Raw genomic sequence first — 25,824 nt, 5'->3', positions numbered from 1 at the left:
AAACAAAATATTTAAATCAAGGCACAGTTAATGCATCTTTCTAAAAACCTTGACGCTGTCATTTTTTGAATTCATATCACATATATGTGAAATATTTCTTAATTGAGATTTTAAGGAATTTGTTTAAAATGGTTTCAAACTACAAGCATTCAGTAGGACACAGACCCACACCCAGTCCAATTCACCATAATTTGGAGCTTCATCAAGTTAAATGAGAACCAACCTTTGTCTTCTACCATGTTTGTTTCGTTAGCTCATTCACTGCCACTCTGCCATTGCTCCCAGTTCAAATGGATTGGACGTCTATCACCGTCATTGGCAGGCAATTTATTTTTGAGTTAATGTCTGCCGTTGTAGGAATGTATTAGATATAGAGAATATATGTGCATAGTACTACATTTATACAGCATGTCTCTGAGCTTCAGTTTCTATGCATTGAGTTGAGTCTACTTAATTGTTACCCACTATCATATCGTCATCATATTGACAGTATTTCATTGTATTGTTCATTATCCAATCGACTTAATCAATGATATATGATAGAAACCCCTGGAAAATACCAAACATCCATCGTTGGCTAGGTTCATACTGCATGTCTTAATGCACAATTCCGTTTTTTTGTCATTTCTGATTTTTTTTTTTTTTTTTTTTTTTTTTTGCGTGCTCGTTTAGACTGCCTTTGTCCATTGAGCCCGTTCAAGTATTGCACATGCGCACTAATTTGCAGTCCGACACGCACAGACGTATCAAAACAAAATGACTACTATTGTTGGCTGTACATCATTTTAGGGTGATTAAATTTTGATTTCCAAAAAGCGGACACAAATAACAGACATAAATAATCCCTGTTTAGTCTGATATTCAATGATTATATGAATTGATAGAACGCATGCACTAACCGCATGTGTGTGTGTCGTGCACACACGATCTGTGTGTGCGTGCATGACGTTTGCCCCGACTCTCGGTCATTTAAGCAATATGGAACTATTGCTTATTTGGTGCACAGAAAGTAAACTGAGCATTCTCAGGTATATCCTTTTTTTCTGTATTATATTTTTTATTTTTTTTATGGCTGTGGTCAAGCCCCCTACTGCCTGAAAGCTGAGTTCAAGCTAGGCGCTAACGCTAATGTACATCTCCATCGCTGCCTTTGCTCCTTGCCGCTCTCGTTCTTTGCTCATGTAATTGCTGCATGAATTCTGATTTCAGAGACTGGAAAGTTCAGACCGCAGCCACATTCTGGAAAAATGTGGCCCAAATCGGATTTTAACCACATACGAAAGTGATCTATTTGAAATGGTCCACTTCTATCCGACTTGTACCGTTCAGACGGTCAAGTTAATGGCTCACTCGAGTTGGGGGAAAAAAATGAAAAAATTGGATTTGTGCATTAAGACCTGCGGTTTGAACCTAGCCTATGTAACCCACTTTTTCCTTACGCGCAAGTCTTAAATTATCATAGAAAATGATCTGACTTCTTAGCAGATTGATTTAGTGACAACTTTGTTTTGTTTTTGGAGTTAATATACATTTGACACTGACTCGATTGATTCACAAAGTATGTATAATATAGAAAATAGCTGGTCCTGTGACTATAATTAAGTGGTATTAACGATTTACTTTCTGTCTTGAACATGGGGAAAAGTTGTTTGTTTTTTTTGGCATACGAAACATACTTTTTTCAGCACTGTACAAAAAAATGACTGTATTATTGTTAAAAAATAAAAAGTTTGCATGCACTCCTTGGACATTCAAAATCACCATAAAACTGCAGCTGGCTTACCACCTACAGTATTCTTTGTTTTTATCAGCGTTGTCTTCTGCCTTCTTTTTTGTGGCCGTCTCTTGAACACTGTTATCATCTCTCACATTGTCTTTTCTTCGTATTGCCTTTTCACCCCAACATTTTAATTTGCATAGTTCCCTGCCATGGCTTGAAGCCATTTACATTGGCTTAACCCATATTCTTTCTCTATTCTTCCTTGTCTTTCATTTTGCATTATCCTAATTTACATGATCCACGTTGATGTCATTTTATGTTGTCTTTGTCTACACCGTCTTCATCCAAGTTGTCTTTATAAGAATACCTACCCTCCCTCATTCATTGAGCCACCTGAACGTGAATTAAAGATAATGTGAGAGTCAGACTGCAGGAAAGCAGAGCACACAAACAAAAGGATAAACACAAGTCATTGTGTTTCCCTTTCAGCGGGAATCAAAGACGCCTGTCTGCAAGAGTGAAATTGATACTGTTGCTGTGACAAGGCGGCCACATTTTTCCCTCTGATTACTTGGTTTCATGTGACGTCAATAACGGCTGACGCGAAGGTGGCAAATGAGGAGTTTTTAGGAGCAGTGCAATCAAAAGACAACTGTGGCTGCCTCTCGACATTTTTTTGGCATTAATAACAGTGAGGTTGTCGTCACGCAAAGCCCATTTTACAGCTGCAAATATGATTGTGAAGAATAAAATACTAAAAGTTGTCACTCACAAATAGAGAACAATACACTCACTCAATGCAAGAACACAGACAATTGTTCATTGTGAGGATTTTTTTACTTGGACATTATGCACACCATGTGGTAAATAATCATAATTTCCTGTCATTTCTCACTTGTCACTGTTCTAATTACATTGGCAATCCTTTTTAGTTTTGCTCTATTTCCTGTTTTAATGTGCATTTACCTTAATCCTTCTTGTAGAAAAAAAGGTTAAAATAATGAGTGTAGAAAAAAAGGTTAAAATAATGAGTGTTACCCCCCCCTCCCTCGGTGTAAAAAAAGCAGATTCCAACTGCTTTTGTTAAGCTGTGTTGATGAAACAACAGCAGGGTTTCAAATGCGTAAGTGAGCATATGCAATTACTATTAAAAGAGAAAAAAAACCTGCATTTTTTTTAAAATAACCATGAGTATTGGACTTAGCATGAGAGAGTATGTCATTTAAAAAAAATAAAGCTCGATAAAATAATAGTATATTATAAAAAATAAAAAAAAAACATTAAAAAAAAACTCATCACTCACCCTAACCTCCCCAACACAGGGAAGAAAAAAATAATGATAAAATAAATAAAATCATCTATTGCACCTCAGAGCTTTAGAATGGAGGTCATGTCTGTGAGACATTATTGGTTTTGGCAGCCACCACAGCTCGAAGCCAGTGCCAGATCTCTGGAGGAATTACAAATGGAGTCAATTACAATATATTTGGATGTATGGGAAAGTTTAGACATTGACCCGTGGGTGATGATGACTATTCCCTGGGAAGTATTTGCCCTTTGCAGTGAAACAGGCAAGGAGCTCACAAGTTTTCTGGCCCCTGAGATACTTTGTACTTTCTAGAACCTTCTACCTTGTAAGGACACCTTTTTGTGAAGGGCGAAGAGGCACTTTCATAGAACTCAAAATGGTACTAACAAGCGAATGGGTGCAACAATTCCAATAGGTGAAATTGATTAATTGAATCACAAGAAGGGATTCCAAATGTGTAGGTAAGAGCAGGCACAAGTTAATGTAATATGTTTTTAATCACATTAAAAATTAGCAGGACACAATTGAACCAAAAACAGAAATGACAACAAATAAAATGATATAAGAAAGCCACATTAAAACCATCAAGGCGGTGAAAAACAAAACTAATAAAAGAAGAGAATATCACAAGTCATACGTACAATGCTGATTTGAAGAGTAAGGGCAGTTAGGGAAATGCTATCGTAAACAATAGTGTTGTAGCCCTGATTTAAAGGAACTAAACGATTGAGTGCACCTCTGTTCTTCAGGTAATGTTCTCCACAGTTAAGGAGCATAATAACTGAATGCTGCCTCACCCTGATTGGCTGTTATTCAAGGAACACACAACAAATCAGTTCCAGTGTCTGGATGCCTCATAAGAAACAAGCAAACCCAGCATGTATTTTAGTCCAAGGCCATTTGGTGTTTTGTAGACCAGTAGTATAGTTTGGTTTTATTTGACTCGCCAAAAGCCGGTATAGTGATTTCATAACTTGTGCAATAGCAGCATTTTAAATTAGCTACAGACATGTAAATATGGCCTTGTAATAATCCAATCTGGTAAAAATAAATCCATGGATTTGTTTTCCATGTCTTGTTAAGACAGAAGCTCTTGAATTTTGGCTATATTTTAGGTGATAATAGGCAGATTTAGCGATGAGCTTTACAGTAGATAGTTGTTGAAGTTCATGTCAATAATTACACTAAGATGCCTGGCTTGATAACTACCGTATTGGCCCGAATATAAGGCGGCCCGGAATATAAGACAAACCCCTCTTTTTCAAGACTCAAGTTTGAAAAAAAGACTGAACACCAAAATATATTTTTTTAAACAGAAAATAATTACAGAACATCTGAAACAAATGATTATAACAATATATTTGAGAGAAAAAGCATGTTATTTTGCCTCATTCAAATCTTAATATCTGAACATTTAAATCTATAAACTAAAGTGCAATCACATTTGTAAATGAATGGCTTCTGGTTTTTGAAATGTAAATAAACCAGTCTATTGTGATAAAACAACAAAATTGCAGCAACTGCATTAACCATCAAAGTGAAGTCTGACTGTAACTATAGTCTTGAAACAAATCTGAATAAGGAAAAACATTGCAATGAAATAATGCAAACTGGTTAAACTTGAGAGTAGCTGAGATCTGTAATGACAGAACATCGCTTCCATGATATCTGGCGCCATCTAGCGTCGTGAATGTGTATAATGTCTAGACCGCAAATATAAGACGACCCCCATTTTTTCAGTCTTATTTCAATGCAAAAAACACAGTCTTATATTCGGGCCAATATGGTAGTTGTTAAGGACTTTGAGCCAAAGTGAGCGCTGATCTTTCACCTTCCTTTTTTGGGGCCAAAAAATGATCACCTCTGTTTTCGTGCAGGTGTAAGATTATCCAAATGAAAATGTTTTAAATATTGCAAACAAGTGGTTACTAAGGAAAACTATTGTGCTACAACTAATGTAAGTATTTGAATATAAATTGACTTAAATGTAAATGGGTGATTCATTATCAGCAAAGTTGTAACTTTCAGGTATTTGTAAGATATTTTTATCTGAAATTATCCCGGGTTGTGGGGTTTTCTTTCCTAATCTGATTAGAAAATAGACTGGGTAAGTAGTGTTAATTTCAATGCGGCTCAATATTTTTATTTGAATATCCTTATTTGTGGTCAAATAAGAAACTAGTCATATACAATATATGTATCCTAAGTGCAAAAATAACTGGTCCATGTAAAGTTATCATTCATTCTCCCCATCATCCTGTGTTGGATCTGTATTTTTTTTTTTTTTTATGTGTTCAGATTTTTAAGTTGGTTTATGTTCAGTGAGATGTAGGCCTGTCGCGATAACAAATTTTAGTGTACGATAATTATTCTCATAAATCATTGCGATATGTGATATTATTGCACCCCCCCAATTTTTTTTTAACCAATTTACAATAACACAGTGCGAATACAGTATATATTAATAGATCAAGTACACCCATTTAAACACGATAAATATTTACTCTTAAATTCAAATATACTTTTTAAGAAATCACAACTAAAAACAATAGACCCTGCTTCTTAAGTAAAAAACAACAGTATTGATACCGCACAGACACACAGAATAAATAAAATGTGTTTAAAAAAAAGAATTGCACTTAATAACTTAAGCCAGTGCTTCTCAATTATTTTCTGTCACGCCCCCCCTAAGGAAGACGTAAATGTTTCGCGCCCCCCCCAAACTCTCGGCCGCCACTGTAAATAGTATCATTTGTCTATAAAATTACTATTATAAATACGCATCTGCCTAACAGTGTGTCCTTTTTTTCTAATAAAGAAAAAAAGTAACATAGATCAACTTATAATAAAGTATAACTTTATTAACATTGTTTTGTTTGTAACAGAGAAGACTTGACGTGCATCAATTTGCCTGAATTAAAAAAAAAAAAAAAAAATTCACATCCAAACTAAAAAATACACTCAAGGTACATTTTTGACCATTTGATACAGAAAAATAAAATGTAATAAAATCAGTAAATAATACCAAATTAAAATTGATTAGAAACATTCACTCATGAGGACAATGTGCCAAAAAATTTGACCGAAAAAACAAATCTGAATAAAAGGGGGAAAAAGTGTCCTTGGACAGGACAATTTTTATTTTTGCTGCTCACAGTATTTACCTCCTTTGCAATGGTGTGGAGTTATTTTGCAATTAGCATGCTAACAATGCTCACTGGCTTACTGATATAACACTGACAAAGCAGGACGATTGTTGGCAATATTCGGCACGTTTTCACTGAAAAAATCAAGCGGCTTAACAATGAGATTGGGGTCTAATGTCTTTAAGTGGCGTCTTAATTGATTTGGCTTCTTGCTGTCTGCTATAATTATTTTTAGACACAGTAAACAGTGGTCTTTCATCATCACCCACTGTATTAAAAGTCAAAGCTAAAAGGCAAACGGCACGAAAAAAAAGCGCACTCACGGCGGCCGAGGTAGAACCGTAGGTGAGGGCAGTCGTCGTGACGATCCCAAGCCGAAAATGGCACTTCTCGGGCGGCGACGTGAGAACCGGACAAGACAGTGGGTCGCTGCGTGAGTGAGTCCGGTCGGAAAACGGCTTTCGAAAACGGCGGTGGCACACTGCTCTTCATATCTGTTGTCTGTGTGTGCTGAGTGCTCTTCCTTAGTTCAAAAATACTGCGCGCACTCTGAAAATGAGAGTGCCACTGCCACCTACTGAGTGGATGTGCAAGTACACTTTATTCCAGTACGGCAAAAAAAAAAAAAAAAAAAAAAAAAAAAAAAAAAAAAAAAAAAAAACATGTTCCCCGAGGTCACATGCGCCCCTCCTGGCATTGATCTGCGCCCCCCCAGGGGGGCGCGCCCCACTATTTGAGAAGTACTGACTTAAGCATTTAGGGAAATGAAAACTTTTCCCGTCATAGCTTCTGCAATGGTGTTCCATAGGGATGCAACGATACAGTTAAGTCATGGTTCGGTACGAATTTTTATACGGGGGACACGATTTTCAATCCGATTCAATACATTTAATGCTCTGTTAAAAAAAAAAAAAAAAAAAAAAAAAAAATTGTATTTTTTGCTTCTTTTTTTTTTTTCTGCTAACGAGCAAAAATTAAATTGCCATCATATAAACATGCATTTTAGCGCATAATATTTACGTGCTTACTTCTTACTGATATGAAAAAAAATTGTATAAAAGTGCTGAGAACAATCTTTACTGTTTGTAAAGTGAGGCAGGGCACACCGTTGATTGCTACAGCTCTCTTAGCAGCTAGGTTTACTACATGAGCAAGACATCCTATTTATGGTCCGAATCCATCTGTGTCACGTACTGAATTAACAATATTTGCAACATTATCTATAGTCACTGGTATGGATTGATTTGGCCTTCTTAACCTCATGTGACAAATGGCAGTTTAGAATTCATGGATGTAGTATATGGACTACATGTCCCATAATCACTCTGGGCTCACGTAGCCAATGGCATGGGACCTAGCACATCTAGTTTGCCTTTTCATGATATCTAGTGTGTGTGCGCAACCGCGCATTAAAAAAGTTAGCAAGCGCCGCTGAAGTCACGTCTGCTCATTACCACACAACACCAGCATATGACGGCTTTCATAAACAGGACGAGTTTGAAGCACAGCGCTCTTAATTTCATTCAGCTGTTCGTTGTCAAAGTGAGGTTATTCGTTGCAGCCAAGTCGGTAACAATGTTTTGGCGGACTTCGTTGTAAATATCCAGCGTTGTGCCGAAAAATAGCCGCCCCGCGTGAAATGTCACTCCTGACGGGAGCGCCCACACGTCAACAACACCGGCACGCCATAGATGGTCCACAGTCACTCCTGAGCACTGACGCGGCTGGTGTAGGTTGTGCCTACACCTGTACCTACACCGATAGGATATAATGGGAACGATTGGCTCCGGCGCTAGTTTTTGCCGGACCTGGAACGAAGATGCATTTTGCGCAGTTGGTAATGAACTTTTAACAGCACGTATGCCGCCTCGCGCGCACGCACGTGCACGCGAGGCGATAAATCGCAGCGGAAAAATTACCGCCTTCATTTTTATATATCGCGCGATAAATGGAATTATTGCAAATTGTGACAGGCTTAGTGAGATGCAAATGTTTGTGATGCCCTATGTATACTCAAACCTCTTATACCACTGTATAGTGCCCTTAGTTGTTCATCTACTGCCTCACAAGTTGAATAGATGACTCTTGTGATGACCTTCTGCGACCAGTACAAATGCTCACACTGCTGCCTTTGTGGGATATGAAGCTGGCTTGTACAGAAAAGCATCAATGTAAAACTATTTGTGTGGATGAAATACACTCAGCCTCTGACATCCATAAATAGCAATGTCAGCAGAGCTTGAAGTCAAGTAGAGGTGGGTCATTGTTGCACGTTGTAACATGTCAATGGCTATGAAGATGACACTAAAATGTGTTATGGGGTTGAACTGTCACGTAAATACAAATGCATGGACACGTTATCGTTAACAGGGGGTACACCCATTTCCTGGTATGAAAAAGCAGTGTTCAGCTAAACAATAAAGCAGACAACTAAAAAGGGAAAGTGGCTTTTATATAAATGCTTGTGGCTCATCTTTCGAAACCTAAGAAGATCCTTAGGAAGAGGAAAAAAATCTCTACGCATCAATAAAAGAGCCTGGTAGGTCTCGCTGACAGCAGTCATTATAATAATTTTACACATCTCAGAAATCCCCTTCTGCCTGGAAAGACAGAGTGTGCAGCCCCTTATTCCCTCCTGTTCCCCCTCTGATCTCCTTGAAGTGTGTATTCAGAAGATAACAGTGTGGCCATGTTTTGTCCCCTGAAAATAACTGTGTTATTTTGGTGATAATTTTACTAATGATATCCCAAAAGAATCTGCACTACTATGTTGTGCAGACATAAGATTAATCTGGTACTGAAGGACATAGCTGTAAATAGTGATGGGAGTATGATTGAAAACTATCAAATGACCTATAACTACTTCAAACAACTAAATCACTGCTAGGTTATGGTTGTCACTATAATTACATGATTTATTATTGACATTAATATGTTGTTCCGAGCACATTTTACATTGTCTGTCAAAACATTCTTAATCCTCTGGCCACCAAAATTTAATTGAGAAATAATACATGTCAATTGACCGGCTTTGTATTGCCTCATATCTGGTAGAACGATTCATATCATGATTCACAGGTCACGATTTGATTCGATCCCGATTAATTCCGATATAACACTTGTGATTGTGAAATTTGCATATCACTTTAGAAAAAACACCTAAATTGACATAAAAGTACATTCATATCAATGTATTCTTGAAGCATCATCTAGCACTGAAGTAAACATGTTTTTGTTTTATGTCTGAACAATATATGGCTCTCATGATAACATTTTCTCTTTTTTTAGTGCAAACCTTCTTTAGTGCAAAGCATTTTTAGTCCAAAAAGCGGTAGATGATGGATGGATGGATGGATGGATGGATGGATGGATGGATGGATGGATGGATGGATGGATGGATGGATGGATGGATGGATGGATGGATGGATGGATGGATGGATGGATGGATGGATGGATGGATGGATGGATGGATGGATGGATGGATGGATGGATTGGATTGGATTGGATTGGATTGGATTGGATTGGATTGGATTGGATTGGATTGGATTGGAATGGAATGGAATGGAATGGAATGGAATGGAATGGAATGGATAGGTTAATAATGAACAGTATTTTTTAAATAAATGGCAGGTCAAAACATTAGTTTGAGCATCCGGGTATACCAACCACCACAGGGCCAAAAGACCCAAAAAATAATTTGATGTTACTGCAGTACTTCTTTTGCCTTGTACAGCTTGCATGTTGTGAGGCTCTTGTCACACTCCATGCCTCCATTTTTGCAATAAAAGCCGAAATGAGCCCAAATTTCAGACTTATAAAGAGGCTTGGGGGCACTGCATATCTCCATCTGCTCCATCTTGAAACTTTTTCTCCGTGGCACCAAATCCTGTGAGAAACCAACCGGGATAACTCTCGCGAGATATTTTTGTCACTTAGAGCGGAAGTTCAGAATTTTTAACATTAATAGAGATATTTTTGTCACTTAGAGCGGAAGTTCAGAATTTTTAACATTAGGCTTAATTTTCGAGTTAGCAAAGGTTTATATAGTTGGTGGAGTTGATTTCAACAAATTCCGTTTCGTTTGCAAGTTACGTATTTGTTAGTTTCAGGGCTCCGGAGTGGCTAAGCTAGCGCGAGTCAATGGCACCATTATAGCATGCCAATAAAAAGCGATACAGATCTAAAAACAGATCCAACATGGTCAAATAAATTCAAAACACAGATCATTGTTTCAAAACACCCATACGGCCAAAGCAATGTCACACCAAACTGCCGTTATTCATTTCATTCTGCAGGACTATTTTTTTATTTTTATTTTTAGATGTGTAATACAACCCCAATAAAGAGGAGTGCTTCAATCACTCGTTTTCCCGCTGCATTCAAGGAAGTCGGACTTATCCCGCTCAGAGAGTACCAGTTGTGACTTTAAAGCATTCCAAGCGAATTTAAACAGCTAAGATGGCTGATTTCCACAAGTTGTTTTTTAGTTTGGCCTTCAAAAGACATTTTGACCTCCAGCAAACCTGACTTCTTATTAGCGATCAAATAGTGAAGGCGTACTCATGATATTTTTCCAGATCAGAGGAAACTCCCTCTCTCCACCTTCCTCGAATGCAGCATCAGTCTGGTGAGTTAACTGATGGACGGCAACATGGCGAAATGTGCATTTAGAGGCTGTGGAAACATGAGGAAAAAACGGGCAAAGAAAAGTTTCCACAAATTCCCTATGAAGAACGAGGAAAAATATCAACTGGTCACTTGCTGCTGACTACGACATAAAAAAATCAGCGGTGAAAAAAAAAAAAAAAAAAAAAAACGATGTGATATCACTCCGCACTACTCCTCTGCAGAGCTTCTGGATTACAAATGTTCCTGTTCATGCTGCAATTATTGACATTCAATGGTAAATTTCAATAACTTTATCCTGAAAATATAGCCAACACCATTGATTGCATGGGTAATCGATGATTTTCATGTGTGCATATGTTGTTTTTTATTGGTATGCTATAATGGTGCCACTGTCTTGAGCTAGCTTAGCCACTCATGAGCCCTTAAACTAAAAAATAACTTGCAAATGAAATGGAATTTGTTGAAATCAACTCCACCAACTAACTAAGCCCCTGCTTACTCGAAGATTAATCCTAATGTCAAAAATCCTGAACTTCCGCTTTAAGTAGATTGCAAGTCAAGGCAGCTGTGTGCTGCTAACTAGTGGTCGAAAGTAGAAGTGCATCCACTGTAATGTTTATCTCCACCAAAAACACTCGTGGGAGGATCAACTCAGACATATTTTAAATCGATGCAAGAATTGTGTGATGTAATATCGCGAGATATCTCGGAATCGATATTTTTTTTTTTTTTTTTTTTTTTTTTTTTAAACACCCTTAGTATCAAGGGATTAATCAGAGCGGAATGGTGCCAATGTGAAAGGGAAACGGCAATAGTCAGGGCACGTATTTTTTAGATCCTGTAAAATGACGAAAAATGTTAGATAAATTGAAACACCAAAGAAATGTGTACTGTTTACAATACGGCCAAACCTAAATGGTTAAAAACCTCCAAGTATACACATTTGGGCAAAAAACTAAATCCTAAAAAAATAATGGTTTTCGATTGAAGAAGTGCACGTTAAACCTGACCCGCAGCTGTCAATCATGTGCATGCCTCGCCCTCCCGAGGTCTCTCTGAGTAATGTCTTTGATTTTTTTTTTTTTTTTTTTTAATTATTATCTTGTAGGTTGTTATGAATGAGGCGGTTCCAATTGTGCAATAGTCAATGACAGGACTTAGTCCTTATGTAGTGTGAGAGTACAGCCAAGAACCCAGGGATTTACTGCTATCAGTGACTTCCTCATTTAAGACCACCGAGAATATTGTGTCAGTTGAGGAGATGAAAAGGAGAGTTTATTGTTATAACGCAGCAGTTAAGCACTAAATTTAGTAAATGTTTGGTGCTCTCTGCATTGGACAAAAACAAATGGCTGCAACCATATTTTCAGTACTTTTGTAGTTTTAATTGTTGTACAGTGCAGGGAACAATACAATATAACCATTTCTAATCATTAAACGCACAAAGGGATTACATATCTTCTAATATATCTTCTTTCTGTTCTATGAAATTATATTTCAACTCAATCATTGTGTTTTTAATAAGACCTCCTTGTCCTTTTCTGTAAATCAGCAAAACTGGCTGTCAATAATGTGGATCCAACAATGAGTTATGTTACTTAACCTACCCCACCCCCCAGCATCTGCAAGGTTAGCCCACCCACTTCACTGTAATTGAAGTGGGAGAGGAGAAATAAGACGGACTGACAAGCACAGTGGCCTCAGTCACACAAGGGTCAACCGCATCCTGCTGTACATCAATTCTGCAGCTTGGATTCACTCTTTTTCTCATCCTCCCACAATAAAATTGAATGGCAGCATTGTGGCTCATGTGCACACCAGCACAGGCGTCAGCAGAACCGCCGATGCTAGTTGAAGTGGACGGTCATTTGAACACTCTCATAACACGGGGACATGTACACTTACTGAACATGGTAACAGACAACACTGTGATGAGTTTAGTGGCACTGTAGAAATGCAATAAAGCAAAGGGTTAAGGTCACTTGTCGTATAAGACTTTGCAGCTGGTTGGCTCACTGCAGTTATGTATGCACTAATATTGAAGTGATACCTTGCTGTTACAGTATATATACTGTGCTGACATTTGCGGTTATATCTTGAAAAAAAAAAAAAATAATAATAATAAATGAAAATAAGTATAAAGCATTGTAATATATAATATTGCTTCTTTGTGTATCCTTATCAAATGGCACACTGTGTACAGGATCATTCACGTACAAATGACAATTCAAATACAACGTAATGCTATTTAGCCATTCTTCTAAGCCCCTTTTGAGTGTGTTGTCAGTCTTTTTCAGTATTACCTTAAATTTTAAAGTGTGAACATGTTTGATAGCATAAACAACATTAATATACAGTGCCCTCCGTAATTATTGGCACCCCTGGTTAAGATGTGTTTTTTAGCTTCTAATATATATATATATATTTTTTTCAAATAATATGGGACCTTAATGGAAAAAAAGAGAAAAATCCAACCTTCAATACAAGTACATTTATTCAGTGGGGGAAAAAATCCCACATAAAGAACTAATTATTTGACACCGAATAATGCGTGTCAGATTTTGGCAAATCTACACAGAAATGGTTCACCAGACACAAAATCAAGCTCCTCCCATGGCCATCTCAGTCCCCAGACCTTGTTTTGTTGGCAAAAGGGGTTTTTTTTTTTTTTTTCCCCACTGAATAAATGCACTTGTATTGAAGGTTGGATTTTTCTCTTTTTTCCATTAAGGTCCCATATTATTTGAATAAAAAAAAAAATATTAGAAGCTAAAAAACACATCTTAACCAGGGGTGCCAATAATTATCGAGGGCACTGTAAATTTTCCCAAAATCTCACATGAAACATTTCAAGACGTCAATTTTCCTTAGTTGCTCTCCTCAAAATGCTGGGAGTAGTAGCCTCCCCCTGTTGCCTTTGAATGAGATGACAATCGCACAATAGGCATTGCTGGAATAGGCTTCAGCAACAATGTCTGGATTGTCTTATAATGTTTTTCTAATTATTATTTTTTCCTCTGGTGGTGGCTATTTTTTTTAGTTTAAGCGTTCATTCAATCTGATTTTTTTTTTTCATTTAACAGAAAAATATTTTATTGTTCCTGTATTTCTCATTTTTCTTTTAAATGTATACCGGTGTCGGTTTCGTCAACGATGACAATAACGAAAATATTTTGTCGACAATGACGAAACAATAACAAGCTAAAAATGTGTCTAAATAGACTAAAACATAATGAATCGAATGTCAGTTTTTTTCTAAAAAACAAGACAAAAATGTGGCAGTTTCCGCCACATGTTCACAACGTGTGACATTTTATGTGTAATTAGCCTGCATCGTCGCAGTGTTTGGTTGTGTCACTCATGTGACGTGTTGTGCCCCCCCCCCAACTCACCTGCTAGTGTCCTCTCCAGTCTCAACATTTCTCGTTTTGAGACACACACGGTAAGATTTGTCTTCTTATGTTGGCAAGAGAGAATTTGCAATGTTGCTTTAGCCTTTAAAGGTCTGTGCTGAGTGATCCTCAGTAAATGTAACTTGTAGCATTAGCATAGCATAGCAGTCACATTAGCATTAGGCTATTGCTAACAACGAGGGTCCTCTTAAACTCTTTGACAACTTTATTTACATACAGTTCATGGCGTCCAAGTGGGTATAATTAATTGAAAATAATGTAGTTTTCCTGCTGATTGTGTACTTGTAGATGCTTGTAGAGGCTACAATATGTGCTCGTCTGTCAATGTTCATTCGACATGCTATTTATTTTTGAAGTGAAACTTTCGAATTTTACAGAGAAAAATATTGAGTAAACGTCGACTAAAACTAGACGAAGACAAACATTTTGAAATTACTAAAATATGACGAAGACTAATAAGTATTATCATCCGAAAGACTAAGACAAAAATTGAAAGGGCTGCCAAAAACAACTCTGATATATAAATGTAATTAATTGTTAATTATTGCATTCATCTTTGCATATATGTGTGTGGGAGGGAGTGTGTGTATATGGAGGGGGGGTGAAATTTGGGCAGTGCGGCTGATATCAGGTGCACTCTATAATCTGGAAATTACCTGAATTTAACAGATTATTGCAACAATTTTTGTTTTACTGCATGCTATAAATTTAAATTAACTAAGTGTGGTTCTTTTGATGGCTCCTTGCTTAATATCCAGAAGTGTGTTTTGTGCGGGCGTCGATGAGCCTAAACCCTTTATGATCCACCAAAACAAGGCTGTGCATTCATGCTTATGTTCTATCTCATCCCTTAAGACTTGCTCTTTGAAGTGTCTACTTGAAAAGGAGGCTCTTAATACTGCCACAACTCTGCAAATAGTGATTACAGACTGATTAATGAGCCACAACACACACTATACTGTATATAGACACCGTATGCATTGCTTGCTTGGCCAGAAATAGATAATGCTGAAGTCACAACAACATGTGTATGCCAATTGGGTGCTGGAAATATGATTTTCTGCATTTTATGTTTATAATCTATATTTTTTTATCTACAGTGTCTGCTGAAATCCTCAAAGGCAGTCTGATCACCATGGAGCGTCAAATCGTGAGGCTAGAGAACGACATTGAGAACTTCCCCAAAAGTGATGACCCACAAGATAAGTTTGTGGAAAAAATGTCAATATCCTTTTTCAGTTGCTTTTATGTACATCCATTTAGAGATGTATGGCTATGCACACACAATATGAGGTCACGCTGTGCATGCTGTGGTTGCGTCCTTCGGTAAGCACTTCAAGTCCCTTGGTGTGAAAGGTGGCTCCCGGCGGACTGTCAGAGAATGGATCTGGCTGCTTTGCTGTGAGATGTTGATCAGATCTCGCTCCTCATTTCTTTCCCAGTTCCCTTGAGTGAAATCATGCCTGCAGCTATTTTTACTTCAGTCTGCAATGGCTGGCTGTCACCCCCGGGGGACTCTTTAATGGTGACTCCAGACCCTCACACCAACTTATCTCCTCTCCATGATTTCATCTCCTGACCCCGCCGCAACACTATCGTCTCTCCTTGCGGTTGTCCTCTTTCAATATCTCCAGCGAAACAGAATTGACCTTGTCTTGAAGTATCTTTTCATAAATGAACTGTTTTTTTTCCTTTTTTTTTTAACGTGTCCTGTGCTGCTTAGACTAGACACCGAGAATGGTAAATCTGAGTTTCTTTAAAGTAAAGGGAGTGGTGTTGTCCCTTCGTTATTTATTTTTGTAAATTGTGTTCTTTATTCAGACAATGTAGCTGAACAGAAAAGTTTGATGCAATAAAATGTAGAGAGTCTGGGGAGGAATCATACAGCCCCATGCCAATCTCCCTGAAGACCCCGTATTAAATGTGTGTACTCAGGTTGTCAAAAGGGAAGAGTGAAGGGTATGCGAGGTAAGAGGCAAGCTCCTGTGAGCTTGGTCCTGTCCGCCTGAACAGAAGGCAACAAGAGTCTCAAGACTCAATTGGTACCAAGGAGCCTCGTTAATATACCCCACTCCATTACACCACCACTACTAACTAGCCTGAATTGTTGATTAATTTAAGGCAGGAGTGCCCCATGCGTTCATGTTGTCGACGGCAAATTTGGACACTAACATCCGAATAAAACAGCAAAATGGAGACTCATCAGACCAGACAATGTTATTTCATTCTGCTGTTGTCCAATTTTTTGTGAACCTGCGCAAATTTTGACCCATGTTTCTAAGCTGGCACTCGATGTGGTCTGCTGCTGTTGTAGCCCATATTGCCTCAAGTGAGTGGTTATTTTTGTAATTGTTGCCATTCTCTTAGCTTGAACCAGTCTGGTCATTATCCTCTGACCTCTGAACTGCCGCTTACTGGATGTTTTCTTTTCTGGATCCTTCCCTGTAAACCTTGGAGATGGTTGTGCATGAGGACCTAGTAGATCAGCAGTTTATGAAATACTCAGACCAGTCTGTCTGGCATCAACAGCCCATGCCACTCACTTAAATCACTTTTCTTCAGATGCTCTGTTTGAACAGCAGCAGATTGTCTTGACCATATCTACATGCCTAAATGCATTGAGTTGCTGCAATATTATTGGGTGATTAAAAGTTTGTGTTAATGAGCACTCGGACATGTGTGCTTAATAAAGTGGCCAGTGCGTGTGTATATTGTAACCTTATTACTGGAGGTACACTTTAATGTATGTCACCTAACTTTAGAAATTTATCCAAAGACTGTATTGGAACCTCATCAACAACCAAGGAGTCTTGAATGATTGAGTCATGTCCAATTCTGAACCATTACTTTTGTTGAATTTACAATCGCCGTGGTCAATTTCAAGTACACCCTATTCTTTCTGTGATTATTCCCGGTCACTGCCTGCTGCTGCAAGCTATGATAAAATTGATTTGAGTATTATGAAACAAATCTTCAAATTTTCACTGTTTAATTTTAGTTCATTATGACACAGACACAGATAAAATGGTTCCAAAATTAGCAGAAAAATATTTGGTGTTATACTCATACCTGTAAATTGGGGATTCCCTGACTTGATATTTATAAAAATTGGAAGGAAATGAGCGATTGTTTTTGCTACTGAAGAAGAAAAATCTCAAATTGTCTCTTCTTCCAATTTTTTTTTTTTTTTTTTTTTAACTCTCTTAAAAGAACAGGAGATGATGACACACTTTCATAACTAAGTAAATGTAATGTTGTAAATACAACAGGAAACAAATTAATTAAATGAGGAATTAAAATATAAAGAAATAATATTTTAGTCATGAATGAACAATTAAGAAGCAGGCCGGCCTGGACCTGGTTCTAGAGTGTGCTAATATGTCCTCGAGAAGATTTGGTCTCAGCCGTCTGAATCATACCTTTTATTGTTCTATTTTATTGTAACTTTATCAGCCTAAGATGGCCTCGCTACATGAAAGAAGCTGAGAGCTCATATCTTATCCAAATAGAGTCACAGTTGACAGACTGTTCGTGAATACGACAAAAAATAAGCAAATGAATATACCAAGTAAAATGAACAAATAAGTTGAAAAAAATAATTATATTTACACTACACATATTTTGAGCTTATTTCTCACTTCCTCGTAGTATACATTTTGCAGTTTTTTTTCCTTATATTTTCATCATGATAAAGAAACTTTGAAATGATATAGTATGTATGTATGTATGTATGTATGTATGGTATGTATGTATGTATGTATGTATGTATGTATGTATGTAATTAATTGGTGTCTGCCAGGTCACAAATATACTGTTTGAAACAGTTACTGTAGGTTTTACCAATAATAGAAAAAGTGACATGCAATATTTTTTTAGTCTGTCAAAGCAGAAAACTCAAGCCAACAATGTGTCACTACCCACATAAATCCATCAATAAATTTTGGGGGATAGCAGTACCCGGCACTCCTTGCAATGACATAAACCATGACACGGAAATGTCAAAATTGGATTTTCCTATCAAACCTGTCTGAAATAACCTGTTAAGCCAGTTTTTCAAATGTTTTACTAATTTACTAATTGCAAGACTTGGTGAAATGTTTGTGGTTTAATACTGCTGAACTCATAAGCCCCTTTCACACACTCCGAAACACTGAGAATATTGTGGGATTTAACTCTGCAGCAGTTGTATGTGAAAACAATTTCCCTGGTCGACTGACATGGAGATTGCGCGGACATTCCACGGGTCGCGTCTTAGCCGGAAGTGGTGTGCGTGAAAGCAGGCGTTAAATTCCTGGGTCACAGCACGATGCCTAATGAAGTAAATATCATGGCGGGCTGATTGTCACTTTCTCTGTCTTCGCAGTAAGACGAAAAGCGGTAAACAAACATTGCAAGTGTTAACATAGCGAGCTGGAAATAGCTAAATTAAACTGAAAACATTAATTAAATTGCTCCGGGATCGTAGAGCCAAGGAAGAAAGTCCATCGTCTATCTTTGGAAATGTGTGGTTTATTTTGTGGCCGATGTTAGGGTTCGCCACTGCGGAAACAAGGTTGTCCTTCAAAGCATAAAACAACGGAGGGACGCGTTCAAGGGTATATTAAATACAAGAATACACGCGATCGCGGAAAAGGCTGAATAACACATTGGGTCCGTGACAGTAGGTCGACAGGGATCAATAAAATACTAACCTAAGCGGTAGGCAGAGAGCCAATAAGACAATGAAACAAAGCCACCTTCCACCCTTCTCTTGGATTGCCTGGGCTTAAATACAGTCTTGTTCAGCTTGAATTGGCGGCATTTACGGCGTCGGGAACGCTCCCTCCTGAATAAAACACGATTTGACCAACATTTTGACAGCCGATGCCGACCAAAAATGACGTAATGTTCGGGTTACAAAATCGCGCCAGCAGCCCTCCTAGTGCTAGTGGGCAACACAGGACAAGTCTTGTAACGCGTGGTAGGTAGGATGCGTGCATAAAAGTAACAAAAATGGCTACTAGCTACCACTTATGCACATTTATTCACAAAAATAAATAAATCCACCTTGACCACTCATCAATCGGGAGCTCAGCGGTTCGCTCATACGCCTTCGCAGATGAGCTCCAACATAAAAGTAAGCAGTAACAGAAGAAGAAAGCATTCAATATAAATAAAGCAGTGCCACCAAGGAACACCATTCAACGAAACAGTCTGTGAGAGTGTCCAACCCGCGTCATTTTTGGGACATCTCTACATGCATGAAAGCAATGATGCGAGTAAATCCCGCGTCACCTTACACGGGTATTTCCCTGGATATGTGTGTGAAAAGGGCTTTAGTGTGGTCATTGTGTAGTTTCACTGTGATTCACTTGTTTTGTGTGTACGCATTGTCAGAACCTTGTGTCAATTTACGCACGTTTCTATGCACAAATCCAACATGATAAACCCCATACTGTGCCCGGAAATGTTCATGTGTACGTTTATGTAGATATGCATAGAAACATTTGGTAATTACTGTATGTCCCCTGGCTCCTCCCTGGCGGAGCTCTGCAATGAGTGCAGCAGGCGGGAGGAAAGCTTCCTTGCACCCTTGATGTTGGTATTGATTCTGCAGCTCTCCTTGGAGAACTAAAGGTTTGATTGAGAGGAACCCGAGAAGTGTAAATGTACTGCAGCACGGCTGTCCCTCACTGTCTGGAGTTCTTCCCCTGAGAGTAATGGCGAGATGTTGTCTCGTCGTGACCTAAAAGAGTCAAAACCTTCCTCCCCTCGCTTCGATTCTTCTCAAACTTCCGTAGCTTACTTCTGCTGATATTTCAAGTAAGAAAATGCCTCAAAGAAGGTTTTGCTTTCACATATTGGCCCACATTCCAAATTTTACATCTACAGAAATGTTCAATTGTAATTTAATAGTGGTCCTTATTGTGTTGTTTTGGTTGCACTCTTGACAAATTGGTGCATGTGATTTGAGTCAAAATATGAAAGTGTGTTCCTGTTCTCTCACATAGCTTCCTGGAGTGCACCATTTACAGTACACATTTTCACCTGTGTGTAAAAGTAGTGGGAAAGCTTGCATACAATTACAACTTGCACTGTAATGAACCGGCGTTTGACTTGTATTGGATATTTGCTTAGTTTTTAATTTGTTGCTGTCTTTTATGCTGCTGGGGGAAAAATGTGTATTCTCCATTTTTAATCAGGTATTGTGCTAGCATTTCTTTTGAGACTGCCACTCAAGGTGATAACTGGCATTAGACTGGAGGTATGATGATGTACTGGATGTTCTCAGTGATCATACAGGACTGTCTCAGATAATTAGAATATTGTGATAAAGTTCTTTACTTTCTGTAATGCAATTAAAAAAACAAAAATGTCATACATTCTGGATTCATTACACATCAACTGAACTATTTCAAGCCTTTTATTATTTGAATATTGCTGAATTTGGCTTACAGCTTAAGAAACCTAAAAAATCCTATATCAAAAAATTAGAATACTTCCTCAGACCAAGTAAAAAAATAATTTTATAACAGCAAAACTAAATCAAACATTTGAAAATGTCCATTGATGCACTCAGTACTTGGTTGGGAATCCTTTTGCACGGATTACTGCATCAATCCGGCGTGGCATGGAGGCAATCAGCCTGTGGCATTGCTGAGGTGTTATTGATGCCCAGGATGCTTCGATAGCGGCCTTCAGCTCATTTGCATTTGTAGGTCTGGTGTCTTTCATCTTCTTCTTAACTATACCCCACAAATTCTCGATGGGGTTCAGGTCAGGGGAATTAGCAGGCCAATCAAGGACAGTGATGCCATGGTCAGTGCACCAGTTACTGGTGGTTTTGGCACTGTGGGCAGGTGCCAGATCATGCTGGAAAATGAAATCCTCATCTCCATAGAGCTTTTCAGCAGATGGAAGCATGTAGTGCTCTAAAATCTCTTGGTACACAGTTGCATTTACTCTGGACTTGATGAAACACAGTGGACCAACACCAGCAGCTGACATGGCTCCCCAAACCATTGCTGACTGTGGGAACTTCACACTGGATTTCAAGCAACTTGGATTTTGCTCCTCTCCAGCCTTTCTCCAGACTCTGGCGCCTTGACTTCCAAATGAAATGCAAAACTTGCTTTCGTCTGAAAAGAGGACTTTGGACCACTCTGCAACTGTCCAGTGCTTCTTCTCCATAGCCCAAGTCAGACGCTTCTTCCGTTGTCTTGAGTTCAGAAGTGGCTTGACCATGGGAATACGGCTATTGTAGCCCATTTCCCGGACACGTCTGTGAACTGTGGCTTTTGATACCTGGACTCCAGCTTCAGCCCACTGTCTTTGAAGCTCCCCCAAATTCTGGAAGCGGCTCTTCTTCACAATTTTGTTAAGGCTGCGGTCATCTCTCTTGGTTGTGCAGCGTTTCCGGCCACATTTTTCCCTTCCAACAGACTTTTTGTGGATATGCTTTGAAACTGCACTCTGTGAACAGCCTGCTCTTTGAGAAATTTCTTTTTGTGTCTTACCCTCCTGATGGAGGGTATCAATGATGGTCCTCTGGACAGCAGTCAGATCAGCAGTCTTCCCCATACTTGTGATTTAGTTTACTGAACCAAGCTGAGTGTTTTTAAGGCTCAGGAAACCCTCGCAGGTGTTTCGAGTTAATTAGATGATTCAGGTGATTAGTTGAATAGCCTACTTGTATACTTTTTCATGATATTCTAATATTTTGAGATAGGATTTTTGAGTTTTCTTAAGCTGTAAGCCAAATTCAGCAATATTAAAATAATAAAAGGCTTGAAATAGTTCAGTTGATGTGTAATGAATCCAGAATGTATGACATTTTTGTTTTTTTAATTGCATTACAGAAAGTAAAGAACTTTATCACAATATTCTAATTATCTGAGACAGTCCTGTATAAAGGGGTCTAGTCTGGTGCGTGGTTAATTTGAAAACCAATGCACATTATGTTAAAGAGATGCTCATATTTAGCGGCTGAGTGAAGTGCCATGCAATGTTTTGACGGGCAAGGCAAATGTATTTTTAAAGCACAATTCAACATGTGGTAATTCAAAATGCTTTATTTTGCTGGCTTGCATTGCTTTCATGATGTGGAATGGAATTATCATGATTGTATACAATGGATTGGCCCAATTCAGATGAATACAACACAAGATACAATTGGGATATATTACTTAAAACTTTTGATTTCACATACCTGTCAACCCGAGGCCTTTGGCAATCTTACAAATAGTGGCATATGCCCTTACAAATTGATGACTAATCTTACAACGTTTTATAACAAAAATAAAATTCAATTTTTAAAATAATATGAATTTATTGGTAATATTGTCATATAATAACCTGGTGCGATCAAAGAATAATCAATATATTCAGCTACATCATGATTACTAAAATTTAACAGTGACTTTTGTTATAATTGTATGTAGCACTTTTGGCAATTTCTATCATGTCTTTTGATGGCTGCACTTCATGGCACTTCAGCTAGCAATTCAGTTTGACATGAAGGTAGTGTGTTAGTGTGTCCAATTATAAATTACAAAGGTCAATTGATAAAATTACCTTACAGATGCAATATTTGAGTCAGGGAACATTTATTTTGCTAATTCTGAGAAGTGATCAGCAATAGTTGCAGGCAAATTGTGTTCGGAAACAAATTGGCAGAATAAAATCTCAGCTTTCGTCACTTTTCATTCTGCAGACTGCATCTTTCTGACCAGTGTTGTTAATCTTACTTGAAAAAAGTAATTAATTACAGTTACAAATTACTACTCCCAAAAAGTAATTGAGTTAGTAATGTAAAAGTAATTAGTTACTTGGCAAAGTAACTGGTGTTACCGTTCGTTTTTTTTTTTTTTGTTTTTTTTTTCCCCATTTAAAAAACAAAACAAAACAAACCTGGTAACCTTTGCTATGTTTGGAAGTCACTTAATGTTGTGAATCAACCATTAAAGTTGTTAAAATTGCTCCCGTTTTTGCATTAGTTCCCTTCTGTCCACTTTGGACATGTGAAAGTTTTAAAAATGTTATCATTTTCATATCATCATTAAAAGATAGAATCAAGTCAAGATATTGCCAATTTAGGAGTGTTTTAGAAAAAAGGTTACTTAGGTTCGCTAAGAACGTTCACTACAACAGAGCCTTTCTGAGAAGTCTATTGCTTTAAGATGGCGGCTGTTTATCAACGCCGGCATGTGTATTATTTCGCATCTAGTTCATATACATGTGATATCTAGCGTAGCATCATGTGAGCGTAGTTTGTAGGCTGTCGGCTACAGTCAAGTATTATTGGAACCACCTAGCCTAGCATCGCGTTTGCAACGGCGTCACAACTTTCCCACTCCCGCTCTTCTTTCTCCGTGTCTGACTTTTCTCGCGTCATTCAACCAACGCAGTAACGCATAGTAACGCACATTGTCTCGTTGCCGAAATGGTGACATAATCCGAACGGAGAAAAAAAAAACGTAATTCAAGAAAAACGTACAGATTTTGAACGTACGGCGTACACATTTAAAAATCAGTGCTCACTTGTAAAAAATAAGGCCGAAACGGTACAACTTGACACGTATGGCTTTCATGACCAAACACGCCCATATTTTATTTGAGGTAGCGAAATGATTATCATTATTTTTGTTTGCTCTTTTGTTAGAATGCGTACGAGAGTGCTATAAGACTTTCTTAATATTGACAAGAAACATGTCTTGAAGATGAATGAATGAATGCGTATTACATGTGTCATTCAGTAAATGATGTCTCTTTTTATGCAAATTTGATACTGTTTTGCATGCCTTTGGGTTAGGGTCTAGGGTTAGGACACGTAATGATGGTGTGTGTCAATTAATGATTATGAAAGTCTTATGACACGGTCTGAAGAAACATTCAAATAAAGTCTTACCTCATTGTTTAACAAGTCTAAAAATGTTTCAATGGTTATCACACCACACTGTATAGTGCATAGAATAAATAATATTGCTATCAGTTGTAATTAAAATCCAGTATGTTGCAATTAATGTGAATTATATCATATACCATTCTATTGAAGTTGGTTTTATTATTTGACATCACCATTGTAGTTAAATGAACTTAATTTCATCATGAATGGAGCAGATTGTTTCATATTATATTTGACTATATCTTGTCATTTAACATTGTAATTTGACTTCATCATGTTTATGTAGAATTGTGGCAAAATGTAAAACATAATTGTTGAGTTCATCGTAATGTATTACAATTGAATTTGATAGTAATGTAATTTGGATTGTGTTGTATTGGGTTATGATGTTATTTGCGTCTTTATGGAATTTGCAGCATGTCACATCTAGTAAATATGCAAAATAATGCCACAATCAGTAAAATGGAAGTAAAGCAATATTTTGAGTAGTATGGGTCTTGTAAATAAACCTACTGTCAGGCAGGCATCAATGGAAACACTACATTTGTCTTTTGTGATACATTTTTCTCTTGTTACCGTAATGTATGTAAATGACTGAATTGGTGGTTTATTCAAAAGTTTAATGATCTTGATCAGAGAGCATAAATTGGTGCAACAAGCAAATGAAGGTAGAAGTACAAGAGAGCCTCATTCCACTGGGGTGGTTGTGACTCAGATGTGCAATGGTGCCCAAGAGGAGAACTTGGTATACTAGATTATTAATCCTTAATGAACTAACTCCATAGGCATCATAATGAGATGGCTGACTGAGCCCTGATAGATTCAAGGACATGTCTGATACGTCTTCTACGGCTAGACTAAATGCACTCAACTGACTTCCTCCTATTTGGTATAACATTCTATTTCTCACTAGGCAACTGTAACAGCACACCATTCACACAAGTCACCACGTATTTAGTGGCAAACTGCTGCCTTTCAGAGCAAGTTTCATGAACATGACATTACACATTACACTGCTTCTAATTAAAATTGCACTTTTTATGAGTCACACAGGTTTCGCTCAAGGATTAAAACTTAATTTACTTGTTCTAATAGTAGTTAAAACACTGCTTGGATAGTTAAAAGGTTGTTTATGGTGGTAACGGTTTCACCCTTAAATGTATTTTAGGTAGTCCCTAGTTACGATGTACCCGATTTATGTGATTTTTAGACTTTATGATGCCGGAGTCTCGTCCGCCCTTTTGTCTCCAGTGTTTTTTTATAATAAGTCGCGTAAACAGTACCTTATTGTAATTTGGGTTACATCGCCATTGTAGGAATGGAACTCGTTTGTAACCAAGGGACTACCTGTATTTACTTCTGCGACTTTCTATGTAATTTTTTTTCAACTTTGATAATATGTATGTTTTGATTTGTGTCAATGTCATAGCTCCCTTGTCAACCCTGCAACCCACTTATAGCTACAGGAGTGTCACATCACCCTCTAGCCACATGAGCATATTCTATTGTGTTCACCAATGAATGTCTTGTTAGGCTTTGACATTGGGCCATATGTGACAGCTCCATTAGCCAGTAGAAGGAAGCCTGATTATGGGCCCTGCAGCCAGTAGCTCCCACGAGGTGGAAGGAGGTGTGGCATTTGAGTACATAAAGTACAAAAGGGATGCTATGTTTTTAAGTCAACATCTGATCGTTGCCCTCAATATTCCCTTTTTTCTCCTGGA

At 37.9% G+C, this 25,824-nt stretch overlaps 1 protein-coding gene across 8 annotated transcripts in view; it reads left to right on the top strand.

Moving 5' to 3' along the window:
• The window catches only part of diaph2 (diaphanous-related formin 2), a 647,336-nt gene that overhangs the window by 439,840 nt on the left and 181,672 nt on the right, over positions 1 to 25,824 (top strand). For all 8 annotated transcript variants that reach the window (XM_057849926.1, XM_057849922.1, XM_057849923.1 and 5 more), the window contains one exon: positions 15,318 to 15,442. In XM_057849926.1, coding sequence (XP_057705909.1) covers positions 15,318 to 15,442 — 125 coding nt within the window. The remainder of the gene's footprint in view (positions 1 to 15,317; positions 15,443 to 25,824) is intronic.

The sequence above is a fragment of the Corythoichthys intestinalis genome, chromosome 11 (genome assembly GCF_030265065.1).
Source record: "Corythoichthys intestinalis isolate RoL2023-P3 chromosome 11, ASM3026506v1, whole genome shotgun sequence".
Classification (NCBI taxonomy): domain Eukaryota; kingdom Metazoa; phylum Chordata; class Actinopteri; order Syngnathiformes; family Syngnathidae; genus Corythoichthys; species Corythoichthys intestinalis.
The sequence above is the reverse complement of the archived record's forward strand: the minus strand, read 5'-3'. Positions and strand labels throughout refer to the sequence as shown.